This window comes from Balaenoptera physalus, assembly GCF_965194825.1.
Source record: "Balaenoptera physalus genome assembly, chromosome: 7".
NCBI classification, from domain to species: domain Eukaryota; kingdom Metazoa; phylum Chordata; class Mammalia; order Artiodactyla; family Balaenopteridae; genus Balaenoptera; species Balaenoptera physalus.
Genome location: NC_138886.1, coordinates 84,601,149 through 84,616,973, shown reverse-complemented (window position 1 = coordinate 84,616,973; position 15,825 = coordinate 84,601,149). Strand labels below are relative to the sequence as shown.

General features: G+C 41.7%; 1 protein-coding gene across 2 annotated transcripts in view; it reads left to right on the top strand.

Annotated features, from left to right (window-relative positions):
- The window catches only part of GOLM1 (golgi membrane protein 1), a 53,774-nt gene that overhangs the window by 27,690 nt on the left and 10,259 nt on the right, over nucleotides 1-15,825 (top strand). For both annotated transcript variants that reach the window (XM_082469831.1, XM_082469830.1), the window contains exons 4-6: nucleotides 2,062-2,116; nucleotides 4,995-5,097; nucleotides 11,725-11,854. In XM_082469831.1, the coding sequence (XP_082325957.1) occupies nucleotides 2,062-2,116; nucleotides 4,995-5,097; nucleotides 11,725-11,854 (288 nt within the window). The remainder of the gene's footprint in view (nucleotides 1-2,061; nucleotides 2,117-4,994; nucleotides 5,098-11,724; nucleotides 11,855-15,825) is intronic.

Sequence of the window (15,825 nt, the reverse complement as noted above, 5' to 3'; positions counted from 1 at the left end):
GATTATCAGGGTGTAATTATCTAAGTGCTCCTTTTCTTTTTCTGTTCTGTTTCAGCACTGTTGTTCAGAGGGAAGGTGGTTTTGATACCCATGCAAGGTGGAAATTGAAGTGTACAATTCAGTTGTGTTAAATATATTCATACTGTTGTGCTGCACATGTCTGGAACTTTTTCGTCTTGCAACACTGAGACTCTACGCCCATTAAACCCTAGTCCGTCCCCTCCACCTACCCCTCCCCCCTCCTCCCCTCCCCCACCCTTGGCAGCCACCTTTCCACTTCATGTTTTCATGATTCCATCTGCTTTAGACACTGCCTGTGAGTAGAATCATACAGTACTTGCCCATCTGTGACTGGCTTAGCATGATGTCCTCGAGGTTCACCAGTGTTGTAGCATGTGACATTCTTTCTTTTTAAAGGCCATGTTCTATTCCATTGTATGTGTATGCCACATTTTCTTTATCCATTCATCCGTTGAGGGACACCTGGGTTGCTTCGATTCTTGACTAGTGCGAATAGTGCTGCTGTGAACATGGGTGCAGATATCTCTTCAAGATCCTGCTTTGTGTTCTTTTGAATATATACCCCAGAGTGGGACCGCTGTGTCTTAGGGCGATCTTTCGCCTTTTTAACTGAATGTGTGCAAACCTTTTCTGAGAGTGGCAGGACCTGCGAGCTGTGTGAATCTGATTCCCCGCTGGCCCACGCAGAATATCCATAAACACTCTTCTTGATGATCTCTCCCTGAGAGATTAACTGTACAGATAGTATCACTGTGACTTCTTTCCTGTTGTGCCAGGAAGTGTTCCCCATGCTCAGACCTCCTGAAATAAACACCAGAATCATTTGGCCAGATTTCACTGCTAGGCACGCACCCCTAGAAACACCTTCCTCCAGAAAGCTCCATTCAGGACAAAGAGTGAGGGCCGGACGGAGAGGTCCGAGAGGAAACAGAGGCACAGAAGGGTGAGGCGGCGTGGCTGTCATTGTCCTCCTTTACCCAGGAATGAGACAGCAGCCTGTCCCCAAGTTATGGCCAGCAGGTTGACAAAACCTTGTTGATTATGACACAATAAGAAACTTGCATGTTATGGCCCAGTACGCACCTCTGTGTGTGTGTCCAGGGAACATCTCTTACCTGTGTGACGCGTGCTGGTATTTAATGTTCTGGTCCCCTCTTCTTCAGGTGCATGTTTGCTGTTGCACCGGGTACGGTCACAGGATTGTTGTCCTGCTGGGGTTCACATCCCGCTTTGGCAAGTACGCAGTAAGGAAGAGTTCCGTGTCTGGGGCAGGCCTGCCGGGCTCGGGCTTGGGCTCTGCCTGTTTGCTCTTGAGAAGGCCACGTGACCTTGAGTCTCTAAAGCCAGCTGTGCCTCAGTTTCCTGTCCCCTACAGTGGGATCATATTGTGCGCCCTCACACAGCTGGTGTGAAGAGTCATGGGGCCATGAATGCGGGGCGCCCAGAGCGGCACTTGGCCCCAGGTGGTGACTCCGTGCCCACCGGCTGCTGGTTAACACCTAACCCCACACTCTTCTTACTTTTTACTGTTTTTCACTGTTATACCGAGGCCTGTGTTGCTTCTTCCTCCTCGGTTGTCAGCATTCCCAGCTTTGTGTAACTAACTGGGGGTGACCTCTCCATCCTTTGAGCTCGCAGGGTCTGGAGAGAAGGAAGGACGTCAGAAGTTAAAATGGATCAGGAAGCTTCGCAGGCGGAGCGGTAGCTGAGCCCCCGTTTCTTTTCCCCATCAGCCAGGATGGAATTCAGTTTGGCTTCTGACTGAGACAGGACTGTACCTGGGCTCCCCCAGAGAAAGGCCGGAGTTGCTGCTTCAGCCGGCACGGAGCTGAAACAGGGCCGGGGAAGCCGCCCGCCCCTTGCTCGGGTTGCAGGCTGGTGCTGGGACATGGTGCTGCCCCTCCCCAGGCCGCAGAGGGCTCACAGCCCGGGGTGGGAGGGGGGCTGCTCCCCACCTTTTCTCCCTCAGGCACATCTTGTCAGGGCGCTTCTGAGTTGTCAGGCTGCCAGTGTCTCATTATGTGATTATCTTCCTTGCAGGCAGTTTTAGTGAATAACATCACCACAAGCGAGAGGCTCATCAGAACCTTGCAAGGTGAGTTCCACTCCCCCCAGACATCAGGCCTGTTAGGAAAAACCCACCTTTCCTCTGTCCTTTTCTAGGGTCTCTTAGTGAACTCTAATGATGGGTGGTATTACAAGTAATTGGGTAATCTTTACTCTTTTTGCCTAACTATGTTTCCTTAAAGAGCTTTTCCTTTTATAAGTTTACTGAATACATTGCAAGCTGTTATGTAGAGAATTCAGATTCTCATTTTGTGATACATTGACATGTGTGTGTAATCTGTTTTATATATATATATATATATATATATATATGGTATATGTATGCTCTCTTTTCATTAGGTCACCCTGAAATCAGATTTCCTTCATGAAATTTATATAAAAATTATCCAGCCTAGTTTAATTCCATTTCCTAGCTACTCTTATTCAGTTTGGCAGCCAGGATTTTTCTCTGGGCCCTTCTGAAGCCGCCGGGGGAGGCAGGGATGGGGTGAAGCCCCTCTGTGAGGTGTGACCAGAAGGGTCACAGGGTCCAGTGCAGCCTTAGAACCTGGTGAAAGGAGCACTGGGGCCTCTGATCCTTGACCTGACCCTAGTCTCACCTTTGCCCCTAGTTAAACTCCATCAGCGCCCTCAGCCTCAGTTTCCACCTCTAAGGTGGGAAGGTCAGTCTAGAACTGGGCTGTCCAGAATTGTAGCCACAAACCCCCTGTGGCCAGCGAACATTTGAAATGTGGCTCATGGGACAGAAGAACTGGATTTTTAATTTTTGTTTAATTTTCGGCAATTTAAATTTAAAACTGATACTTGACTCAGTTACTGGGAAACTTAAGTATCTTTGGGACAACTTGGGTATACCACTATCCTTTTTAACTGTCAATTTTATGAAATCTAAATTCAGATCAAGAATTCCCGATTCCTGTTTAACATCTGAATTGAGATGTGCTATAAGTGTAAAATACACACCAGGTTTCAAAGACTTAGTATGAAAAAAAGAATATAAAATGTCTCATTCATGATTTTTTACATTAATCCTATGTTGCCATGGTAATATTTTGGATCTGTTGGGTTAAATGAAATATATTATTAAAATTAATTTCACCTGGTTTTATTTACTTTTTAAAAATGTGGTTGCTAGTAAATTTTAAGTGACCTGTGTGGCTTATAATATTATAGTTCTATTTGGCAGTGCTGGTCTAGAATTGCAGTTCCAGATCAGCTTCTAAGAATATTAATAGGGGAAACTCAGAGTTTCACTAAGTTTAAATGGGTTGCTTGACTGCCGGGGGCTTCTCAGAGCTGATGATCTGCTGGTCAGTCCTCAAGCAGGGCACAACAGCCTGCAGCCTTTGCTGTACTTAGTATTTTTAAACAGCTTTAATCAGGTGTAATTGACATACAGTAAACTACACATATTTAAATTGCACCGTGTGACATAAGTTTTGACGTAAACATACAGTTGAAGAAACCACCACAGAATCAACACAGTGAACATATCCATCACCCCAGGAAGTTTCTTTGTGCCCCTCGGTAATCCTCCCCAGGCCCCTCTGATCTGCTTTCCGTCCCTCTAGCTGAGTTAGTAATTTTTATAATTTTTGTATACATGGAATCAGACGGCATATACCCTTTTTCGTCTGCCTTCTTTCTCACGGCATAATTATTTTGAAATTCATCCGTTCTGTTGTGGCTGCCGTAGTTCATTCCTTTTTATTGCTGAGTAGTATTCCATCGCCCCATGCTCGGTTTGATTATAGAATTTTTTTTTTTTAAGTTAGGTCGGTTGAAGTATAATTTACACACGATAAAGTTTACCCATTTGCAGTGTACCTTTCTGTGTGTTTTGACACGTGCCCCGTCCCCTGGATACCAGAGTCAAGACACAGCTCGTGTCCGTCACTCCAGGAAGCCCCACCCACACCTGCCCTCGCCTCAGCCTCGGGCACCCAGCGACCAGTTGTCCACCCCTGTAGTTTTGTCTTTTCGAGCGTGGCATATAAATAAGTGCTTTTGAGAAGGATCCCTGTTGCTGTGTGTATCAGCAGTTCATCGAATCCTTCACTTTTATTTAATTTGATCTGCCCCCCCCTGCCCCCCAGAGAGCCTTGTAGGTCTAGGGTTGTGAGGACAGACCTTGGGGAAACTCAGGTGTCTGTCCAGGGCTGTGTTTCAGGCCCTCGTTGCTGCCCTCGACCCGTCCTGGTGTCCCCTTTGTGGCAGCTTTTCCTTCTACCCCCCAGCTTGGCTCTTGGTCAGTGAGCTGCTGCTTTTTTTCTACAGAGCTTTTCCGAGCCGAGTCATCAGGGCAGCAGTGATGTGGCTGATGGATTTCCTCAAAGAAAGCTGTTGTTTCCCAGATAGGAGGGTCAGGTGACTAAGTGCACATGGGGCCTCAGAGAATAACTGGCCTGTGACCAAATGACAGGGTGCTGGCAGGTAGCCTGGTAGCTGAGAACAGGGGGTTCAGCAGGAGTGGCTGCTTATCTGACTGGATGTCGAAATTAGTGTTTCACAGATTGAGGGATACGTCTTCTGGGGGCAGGAGACACAGTGGCGTGTGTGCCCTTGTGGGACAGTTCAGGGTTTATGATGTCTAGGAGAGAAATAGGTGGCTAGAACCTCCTGGTGCACTGTAAGGGTTGCAGGTCAAAAAGGAGATTTAGGAGAGATGTGTGAAAAGGAATCAAGGTGCTGGTTCCCATAGGATTGCACATCTTCTGGGCCGCTTCCAGGACTGGGGTGGGGAGGTTCCTGGGGAGGGGCCGTGCTCTCATCCCTTCCTCTTTCCCCTCCTAATTCTGTTGGTGCCACGGCCCATTGTGTTCCCGTGGTGGGTTTTGGTGTGTCTGCTGTTGTCAGGATGGCCATGCTGGTGCCCTGTGTGATTTCATGTCCTCCTCTCGGTTTAGACCAGTTGAAGGCCCTGCAGAAGAATTACGGCAGGCTGCAGCAGGATGTCCTTCAGTTTCAGAAGAACCAGACCAACCTGGAGAGGAAGTTCTCCTACGACCTGTAAGTGTGTCCACATCAAGTGTGCGCCCCTCGGGGGGCTGACGTGTTTTAAGCGGAGGGCCTTGGACGGGGTGCAGCATAATCTCCACTGGCCTTTTCTGTTATAGAGCATATAGGTCTCTGAGGAAAAGGTTCAGTCCTTTCTAGGAGTCATGTCCTTTAGACATACATAATGCATTTTATTTCTTAAGTGTCAGCAGTGCTTCGGAAAGCCCTGGAGAAGTGTTAGCCAGTGGGCGCCTCATACGAGAGGGCACAGGTCTCCGTAGCAAGAAATGACTTAACTCAATATACCTTAAATTATGTAACTGAGAACTCTGTGAAGCGCAGGTGTGCTGGTTAAATCAATAATCTAAAGCCTTTAAAAACGTGTTCCAAAAGTGCTCATAAGTGACCTAAGTCAAACTCATAGACTAAAAGGAGTTTGGTATAATATTAATATAATTTATCACTGGGTGTTGGCATTGTGGGCATTTTGTTTTCTTGAGACTTTTAAGTGTCTTTCAAATTTTTGCAGTGAGAATGGAGTCCTTTTATTTTTTTTAGCTTTATTGAGGTATGATTGACAAATAATCATTGCATGTATTTAAGGCATAAAAACATGATGTTTTGATATACCTATACATTGTGAAATGATACCCCCAATCAAGCTAATTAGCCATCCATAGTCTCCCATCTTTACCTTTTTTTGTGTCTATGGTGAGAACACTTGAGATCCACTCTCTTAGCAAATTGCAAGTAACACATTGCAAAAACACATTATTATTAACTGTAGTCACCATGCTGTACATTAGATCTCTAGCATACGGTTAGGACAATCTGTTTTAAGCTGATGACTTTAGTCACATACAAAAACTCTACATATCGGAGTCCTTCTGTGGTCAAAACAAAACAATAAACTTTTTAAAAGTTTGGCTAAACCCATTAGTAAGATAGTAAAAACCAGTTTAGAGGGTAGCGAATAAAGTTGTAGTCTATGTATTTTTCTCCCCTTTTTTCTTCATAGAAACAGTATAACTCAAGCACAGGAACTTTGGGATTCTGAGACAACCAGCTGCCCTAACTCCACCCTCTTTTTTTCTTTGACTTACTTCTATTTAGTCCATGCCCAAGTTCATACAGAGTTTTTACATAATTGTAGTTGCCATTAAATTTTTTAATCATTTTTTTACTTTCTTGCATTATGTGTATATAAAAATCCATTTTGTTTCAGTATATTAAATACTCCATAATGTGGAGGTACCAAATTCAATTCACCATTTCCCAGTTGGATATTTAGGTTAATTCTAAGTTTTGGTTATTATACATTGGCCTGACATCAATACATATAACTTTTAAAAGTTATTATTTTGGATTATTTCCTTCTAAAAAAGACTGGATTGTAGGTTTAGTGTGTCAGTTGGTATAAATCGCCAAATTGCCTTCTGAAAGGATTTTAGCCATCTGGTCAACAGCAGTGTTGGTGACCTCACACCCACTCATAAGGATTCTGATGTCCTTCCACTCACCATAATATCTTTCTGATCACTTTAAAACTAAATACTACTAAAACCAGGAAGCCTCAAATACATAAATATGCAAAGGACATGTGCAAACAATGCAAAGGAAATGTCATTAGAAAACATGCATATGGAACCTTCTTCAGCTAGGCCAGTGGCTCTCAGTGGGTGGCAGTTTTGCTACCAGGAGACCTTGGGCAATGTCCCAAGAAATTTTTGGTTGTCACAACTCAGAGGAGGTGTTACTGGCACATCGTGGGTAGAGGACAGAGATGCTGCTACATCCTGCAAAGCACAGGGCTGCTCCCACAACAGAGTGTTTATCTGGCCCAGGGCACCAACAGTGCCGAGTTGAGAAACCCTGAGTTAGGCTGGTAGTCACTGGAAAGCATTCAGACCAAAGTGAAGTGCTCCAGTCTTCTTATTCATCCTTGAAAGATACCTTAACACACATATTTCCCTTCCATTGATTGAAATACAAGAAGCCGTTAATGGCCTCACTTGATAAATGCTGACCCAGAAGATTTTGACCTAGCTGGAAATCGGCCAGGGCCCAGTGACAAGGAGGGCAGCTCTGCTCCCATGTAGGAGTGTTCAGACAGGCAGTGAGCAGAATACTCAAGCCTGGTGGCCATGCGTGCAGGATGCACTCTTTTTCTCTTAGGAAGTTGATAGGTAAATTGAAAAAGCTGACTGACTGCATCTATTTTACTAGTTGTGCCCAAAACCTTGTACCAGATATAGGATGCTTCCCATCCTATATCTAATGTTTATAAAATGTTGAAAGCTGGAATGAGTTAGGTTTTCTTAACTTTCTCTGGATTATAGACCCCTTTTTGAGAATTCGATGAAAGGTGTAGACTCCTTGTTAGCAATTTTATAAATGGGTATATACACAAAGTTGCATGTTCAGTTTGAGGGACCACTGAAGCATACCTGCATGCCCTCTTCATTATGTTTCCTTAGGCTCCTCTTGGCTGCGACAGTTTCTCAGGCTTTACTTATTTTTTATGGTTTGGATTATTTTTTATTAGTTTTGAGGAGTACTGGTCAGGTATTTTGTAGAATGTCCTTCAGGGATTTATCAGATGTTTTTCTCGTGGTGAAACTGGGGCAACACATTTTTGAGAGGAAGGTCACAGAGGTGAAGTGCCATTCTCATGGCTTCACATCAAGGGTACATGCTATCAGGATGACTTAATCACTGTTGATCACCTGATTGAGGTAATGTTTATCATGTTTTTTCACTATAAAGTTACTCTGTTTTTTTCTCCCTTTATGCTCTAATCTTTGGAAGAAATTCACTATGCTTAGGCTACGCTTAAAGATTGGGAAGCTATGCTCCACTTCCCTAAGGATGGAGTGTCTACACAGATTATTTGGAATTTTCCTGCACAGGAGATTTGACTCTTCTTCTTATCTATCTGTCTAATTATTTATATCAGTACGGATTCATGAATATTTTGGGTTATAATCTAATACTATCTTATTTATTTTTTCTTTTGCTTACATTTTTCCAGCTTTTGCCATTGGGATCTCTTTCAGTTGATTCCTTTATCCAATTGACATATCCCTGATATTGTGGGTTTGGCCCCCCGCCACTTTTAAAATTACTTTTTTATACTCTGGCACCAAAAGATGCTCCAGACTCATTTTCATATACTTCCTGTCCCAATCAACCAATCAACCATTTCTCCAAGGAGCCCTTGTTCTTTTTATTGGAGAATGGTATTAGAAACCAAGATCTGGGGTACTAGGTGTGTTTGTTGCTACTAGGGTGTCATTGCTGCTAGGCTCTCTGAGATGACAGAGCAAAGAGATATATGTGTGTGTATACTAACTTGTGTTATATATAGATACTGATAAATATTTCTATATGTATTCATCTATATCTAAATTAAACTAAACATGAATTTGTACTGCTGTCCCCAACTCTAATCCATTTACATTAACATAATAGTATGTAATTGGTTATGTTCTCAACCTGGGACGCCATTCAATTATTTTATCAATGTTTTGTGACTCAAAACATTTTTTAAAATTTATTTTCTTTTACTTTTTTGGCTGCATTGGTTCTTAGTTGCAGCATGTGGGATCTTCATTGAGGCATGTGGGATCTTTCATTGCAGCGTGGGCTCTTTGTTGTGGTGCACAGGCTTCTCTCTAGTTGTGGCATGTGGATTTTCTCTCTCTAGTTGTGGCGCGCGGGCTCCAGGGCACGTGGGCTCTGTAGTTTGCAGCACGTGGGCTCTCTTGTTGAGGTGCGTGGGCTTAGTTGCCCTATGGCATGTGGGATCTTAGTTCCCTGACCAGGGATCGAACCTGTGTCCCCTGCATTGGAAGATGGATTCTTTACCACTGGACCACCAGGGAAGTCACTGTGACTCAAAAAATTTTGAAACTGCCTGTGGCAAGACCGGTCAGTGCTTATCCAAATCCATTCATCTTTTTGCCCAGCAAAAATACTGGGCAAATTCCTTGCAGTTAGGTATGGCCAAGTGACTAAGTTCTGGCCAGTGGGGAAAGGAAATCATGGGGTGGGACTTACAGGAAGGCTTCTGAGAATAAGGACAGTCCACTGCACATCCCTTTGCTTTACCTTTTCTCCTCCCTCCTTCCTGCTGCCTTGGCTTCACACAAGATGGCTGGGCCACTCGCAGCTATCCTGGATCATGAGGTAATCATGGGGATAGAAACCAGTGTTAGGATATTGAAACAGCAAGAGAAGCCTGAATTTTTGATGACTCAGAGCTGCCATACTAACCCTGGATTTCTTTTATGTGAGGAAAAAATAAACTGCTATTTTTTGGCCTTTTTGTTTCACCTAGCCAAACCTGATGCTAACTTATATACTTTTGAAAATGCCTTTAAATATTGTTGTTTCTTAAACTGGATCATTTTCATCAATGCTCATCTATTACCCCCAAAAAAGACTTCTTAGGAAAGGCCATTTAGAATTGAGTCCTAAACAATAAGGAGTAGAGAAAGGAGATTAGGAGATGTTAGGAAAAGAGAACCTGGGGAGCCCAGAGTGATCTGGGCAAGGCAGATAGTATCATATGGTCATGGAGGGGAGTGAGTAAGAGTAGTATCTTGAGGATGGGCGTGAAAGTGACTAGTTATGTGGACCTTGCTAGGAAAATCTTCTCTTTCACAGATTCTGATGACGTGAATGTTAGGCCTTTTGTAATAGTCACACAGGTCCATGAAGCTGTGTCCTTTCTCTTTCCCCAGTCTATTTTCTCTCTGTGTTTAGGTTGGGTAATGTCTATTGTTCTGTCTTCCAGTTCATTGATTCTTTCCTTCTCTGAGTTTAAAAATTTTGGTTATTGCATTAAATTTCCATTTGGTTCTTCTTTATAGCGTCCCTTTCTTTGCTAAAACTTGCTGTTTCTTTGCTGAGACTATTTAGTTTTTCATTTCTGTCAAGCATGTTTTAATTACTCATTGAAACATTTTTCTGGTGGCTGCTTTAAAGTCTTTGTCAGATCATTTTAACTTCTCTGTCATGTTGATTTGGTATCTATTGATTGTCTCTTTTTGTTCAATTTAAGATCTTCCTGGTTCTTCATATGATGAACGATCTTTGATTGAAACCTCTGGGCAGTGGTGGTGAAAGCCCTGGCTCTTCATTGACGTCCTCTGACGCCACCACCTGGGGAGAGGGAGGGGGACCTCATTAGTGTCAGATGGGGATGGAAATGCAGGCTTCCCATGTAATCTCCAATGACACCACTGTGTTGTTCTAGATCCTAAGGTCCCTAGCCAGTCTGCCTTCGTCTCTCCATCTTTCAGAGTCTTCTTATGTTTTATTTATTTATTTATTGTTTTAAATGTTTAATTCTCATGGCAGACAATGTTAGTCCCCTACCCCACCCTACTTACTCTTCTTTTTTTTTTTTTGGCTGCACCATACGGCATGTGGGATCTTAGATCCTGGACCAGGGATTGATCCTGCACCCCTTGCATTGGAAGTGCGGAGTCTTAACCACTGGACCGCCAGGGAAGTCCCTGTTTGTTTTAAATGTAATGTCCAGAGTTCTAGTTGTGATTAGTGGAGGAAGAGTGAAAAATACATCTATCCCATCTTCCTGGAGTAGAAGTCCAATTCAGACTGGGCACTACCCAGAGGTAGCACAAACCCCACATGTTACGGGGCTCAGTCCCACAAGACTGCCCCTACTTTGGATGCTAGTCATAAGTTCTCGGTGGCCCCAGGCCACCTGTTCTTTTTGCCTGGGTAGCTACAAATTCAGGCCTTCCCCAAACCCCTCAGGAACAATAATTCTCTAGAACTCAGGAAAGTTGTAAACTTACAATTGCAGTTTTATTATAAAGGATACAACTCAGGAATAGCTAAACGGTAGAGACTCATAAGGCAAGGTTTGGGGTGGAGGTAGGGGGCAGGCAGGAACTTCTGTTGGCGTTGGGGTGCCACCTTTCTGGTTCACAGATATGTTCACCAAACAGGAAGCTCGCCAAGCCTCAGAGTCCAGGGTGTTTATCTGAGGTTTTATTACATAGGCGTGACCGACTGAGTCATTGGCCATGTGTTTGATCTCAGTCTCTAGTCTCTCCCTGCTTCCTGAAAAATGGGGCTGTAAGTTCCAACCCTCTAATCATATGGTTGGTTCCCCTGGCCACCAGCCCCCATCCTAAAGCTATGTTGGCTCCTCCCAGTAAGTCAACTCATTAGCATGAACTCAGGTATGGTCTGCAGGGGCCCGTTATGTATAACAGAAGACACTCCTGTTACTCAGGAAATTCCAAGTGTTTTAGGAGCTCTGTGCAATAGTTGGGGACAAAGACCACCTTTTTTTTTTTTTATTATTATGCCACAGATTATATTTTAAAAATTTGTTTTTTCTAACCAGTGAAGTTCACTTATTTTACAATGTGACATATTTTTTTGTAACTTTCAATTAACTCCAGTTTTCTTGTCATTTAATAACTGAAAACACATTTGTTGCCCTGCCCGTGTCTTCTTCAGATAAAGTGCGGGAAGCAGGAAAGAGACGAGCTGTGTCTCACTGGGAAGTGGATTTCACTGTCACAGCAGGGGCAGACTTGCTGTATAGACGCATCTCTAAATAGCTGTCCTTTCATTTGCTTGCTTTCACCTTCACAGGAACCAGTGCATCAGTCAGATGAAAGAAGTGAAGGAGCAGTGTGAAGAGCGAATAGAAGAAGTCACCAAAAAGGGAAATGAGGCTGTAGCTTCCAGAGACCTGAGTGAACAAAAGGACCAAAGCCAGCAGGTAATCCTGGCTTTTTTCTGCCGAGGATCTCCCAGAGGTCTTCCTACCCTCTCTTCAGGCATCTTCTTCCTTCATCTGCTCTCTGACTCGCTCTAGGTCCCTGACACACAATAGCCTGGTCCCGGGATGCAGGGTCTCTGGCCGAGCATGCTGGCCTCCAGACCTGGTCCCTGTGCTCCGGGTCATAAGGCGATTGCTTCATTTAAAGCTCACAGCCACCCTGGGAGAGAGTTGTTGTTGTTGTTTGCTTGTTTGGAGAGCTCTGAGGCCCATGGAGGCGGTTAGGAACTGTCCCAAGGTCACAGTACCGGGTCAGTGATGGAGCTGATCAGAGCCCATGCTATCAGGCTGCTTCTTGTGAAAGCACAGCCCATGCAAATGCTGCTCACAGCCTTCTGGGGATCTTGGTTTGTTTTAAATGCAGCACTTTTATTGAGATATAATTCACGTACCATATAGTTCACCTATATAATATTTATAATTCAGTGGGTTTTAGTATATTCACAAAGTTGTGCAGTCATCATCACAGTCGATTTTAGAACATTTTCATTACCCCAAAAGAAATCCCATACCCATTAGCTCACTCCCCTTTTACCCCCAGTCTCTGGAGCCTGAGACAACCTCTGATCTATTTTCTCTGCAGATTTGCCTTATCTGGATATTTCCTATCAATGGAATCATACTGGTTTTCACATAGCATAATGCTTTCAGGATTCATCCATGTTGTAGCATATATGAGTACTTCCTTTTTATGGCTGAATAATATTCCATTGTATGACTATACCACATTTTGTTTATTCATTTGTCAGTTGATGGGCATTTGGGTTATTTCCACTTCTTGGCTACTGTGAATAATGCTGCTGTGAACATTCATGCACACACATTTTTGTGTGAACATAAGCTTTCATTTCTCTTAGGTATACTGTATACCTAGGAGTAGCATTGCTGGGTCGTATGGTAACTCAACTCTCCTTAATGTATTGAGAAACTGCCATACTGTTTCTGAAAGTGATCATACTCTTTTACATTCCTACCAGCAGTATATGAGAGTACCAGTTTCTCTACATCCTTGCCAACTCTTGTTATTATCTGTCTTTTTCACTATAACCATCCTAGTAGGTGTGCAGTGGTATCTCATTGTGGTTTTGATTTGCATTTCCCTAATAACTGATGATTTTGAGCATCTTTTCATGTGCTGTATTGGCTGTTGGTATATCCTCTTTGGAGAAATGTCTGTTTGTATCCTTTGTCCATTTTGAAATTGAGTTATTTTTATTATTTAGTTGTAAGAGTTTTTTATATATTCATATAAAGATATTGGATATATGATTTGCACATATTTTTTCCCATTCTTTGAGTTGTCTTTTCACTTTCTTGATAGTGTTCATTGAAGCACAAAAAAGTTTTTAATTTTCATTATGTCTAGTTTATTTTTTCTTTTGTTGCTTGTTCTATTGGTATCATGTCTAAAACTGCTTTGCCTAATCCAGCATCCTGAGGATTTACACCTGTATTTTCTTCTGAGACTTTTATAGTCGTTAGTATTTAGTTCTTACATTTAGTCCTATGATTTATTTTGAGTTAATTTTTGTGTATGGTGTGAGCTAATGGTCCAACTTTATTATTTTGCATGTGGATATCCAGTTGTCTCAACACCATTTGTTGAAAAAAAACTATTCTTTTCCCCACTGAGTTGCCTTGGCATCCTTGTCAAAAAATCAGTTTACTGTAAATATGAGGGTTTATTTTTAGACTCTCGGTTCTGTTCCATTGATCTCTTTTTCTGTCCTTATGTCCATACTACACAGTCTTGATTACTGTATCTTTGTAGTAAGCTTTGAAATCAGCAGCTTTAACTGCTCCAACTTTGTTCTTCTTTGTCAAGATTGTTTTGGCTATTCTGCACTGGTTGACTTTCTGTATGAATTTTTGGATCCGCTTGTCAATGTCTTCAACAGAGCCAGGTGGGATTCTGACAGAGATTACATTCAGTCTGTACGTCAGTTTGGGAAATGTTGCCATCTTAACAACATCCAGTCTTCTGTTGTGTGAATGTGGGATGTCTTTCCACTTAAGTCCTTTAAAAGTCTTTTTCAATAATATTTTGTAATTTTCAGAAGTCTTGCACTTCTTTTGTTCAATTTATTTCTAAGTATTTTTTGATGCTATTATAAATGGAATTGTTTTCTTAATTTCATTTTCGAACTGCTTATTGCTAGTGTGTAGAAATACAATTCATTTTTTATATTGATCTTGTATCTTTCAACCTTGCTGAACTTGTTTATTAGTTTGAATAGTATTTTTTTTGATTCCTTAGGATTTTCTGTATTAAGATTATGTCATCTAAAAATAGTTTTACATTTTCCTTTCTGATCTGGATGCCTTTTATTTCTTCTTATTGCTTAATATCCCTGGCTAGAACCTCCAGTATAATGTTAAATAGAAGTGGTGAGGATAGACATCTTTGCCTTGTTCTTGATCACAGAGGGAAAGGATTAAGTCTTTCACCATTAAGTCTGATGTTAGCTGTGCAGGCATACCTCGTTTTATTGTGCTTCACAGATATTTGTGTTTTCTTACAAATTGAAGGATTGTGGTAACCCTGTGTTGAGCAAATATTGGCTCCATTTTTTCCGGTTTGCTCACTTCATGTCTCTGTGTCACATTTTGGTAATTCTCACTATGTTTCAAACTTTTTCATTATTACGTTTGTTACAGTAATCTGTGATCAGGGGTCTTTGATGTTACTGTTGTAATTGTTTTGGCCTTTTTTAAGCAATAAAGTATTTTTTAATTAAGGTAGTACATTTTTTGGACATAATGCTATTGCATACTTAATAGACTACAGTATAATGTAAACATAACTTTTATATGCACTGGGAAACCAAAAAATTGGCGTTACTCGCTTTATTGCAATATTCACTTTATTGCAGTGGTCTGGAACCAAACCTGTGATGTCTTCAAGGTATGCCTGTATATTTTTCATAGGTGCACATTATCAAGTTGAGGTAGTTCCCCTCTGTTCTTAATTTGTTGAGTGTTTTTATCAAGAAGAGCTGTTGGATTTTGCCAGTGTTTTTTCTGCATAGAGATGATGTGTTTTTGTCCTTTATGCTATTGACATGGTATTACATTAATTGATTTTTAGATGTTAAACTAACCTTGCATTGCTGGGAGAAATCCTACTTGGCCATGGTGTATAATCCTTTTGTATGTTGCTTGATTTGATTTGCTAGTATTTTGTTGATGATTTGGGGGTCTATATTCATATTAGGTCTATAGTTTTATTTTTTTGTAATGTCTTTCTCTGGCTTTGGTATCAGGGTAATTACTGGGCTCATAGAATGAGTTGGGAAGTAGTCCTTCCTCTTCTGTTTTTTGGAAGAGTTTGTGAAGATTTAGAATTAAATGTTTGGTAGAATTCACCAGTGAAGCCATCTGGAACTGGGCTTTTGGGGGGGCGGGGATTTTTAAATTACTACTTCAGTCTCTTGTTATAAGTCTGCTCCGATTTTCTACTTCTTCTTGAATCAGCTTTGGTAGTGTGTGTCTTCCTAGGAACTTGTCTGTTTCAGCTAAGTTACCAAACTTGTTGGCAAACAATTGTTCTTAGTATTTCCTTATAATAAAACTTTTTTATTTGTGTAAGGTTGGTAGTGTTATCCTGTTTCATTTTTGATTTTAGTAATTTGAGTTTTTTAAATTCTCAGTTCATCTAGCTAAAAGCATTGTCAATTTTTTTCATCTTTCAAAGAACTAACTTTTGGTTTCATTGATTTTATTTTCTTTTCCATATGTCATTAGTTCCTGATCTAATCTTTATTATGTCCTTCCTTGCTTTAGGTTTAGTTTGCTCTCTTTTTTCAAGTACTTAAGGTGAGAGATTAGGTTATTAATTTGAGATCTTTTTTCTTGAGATAGGCCTGTAAATGTCCCCTTATAGTACTGCTTTAACTGCCTTCCAGAAGTTT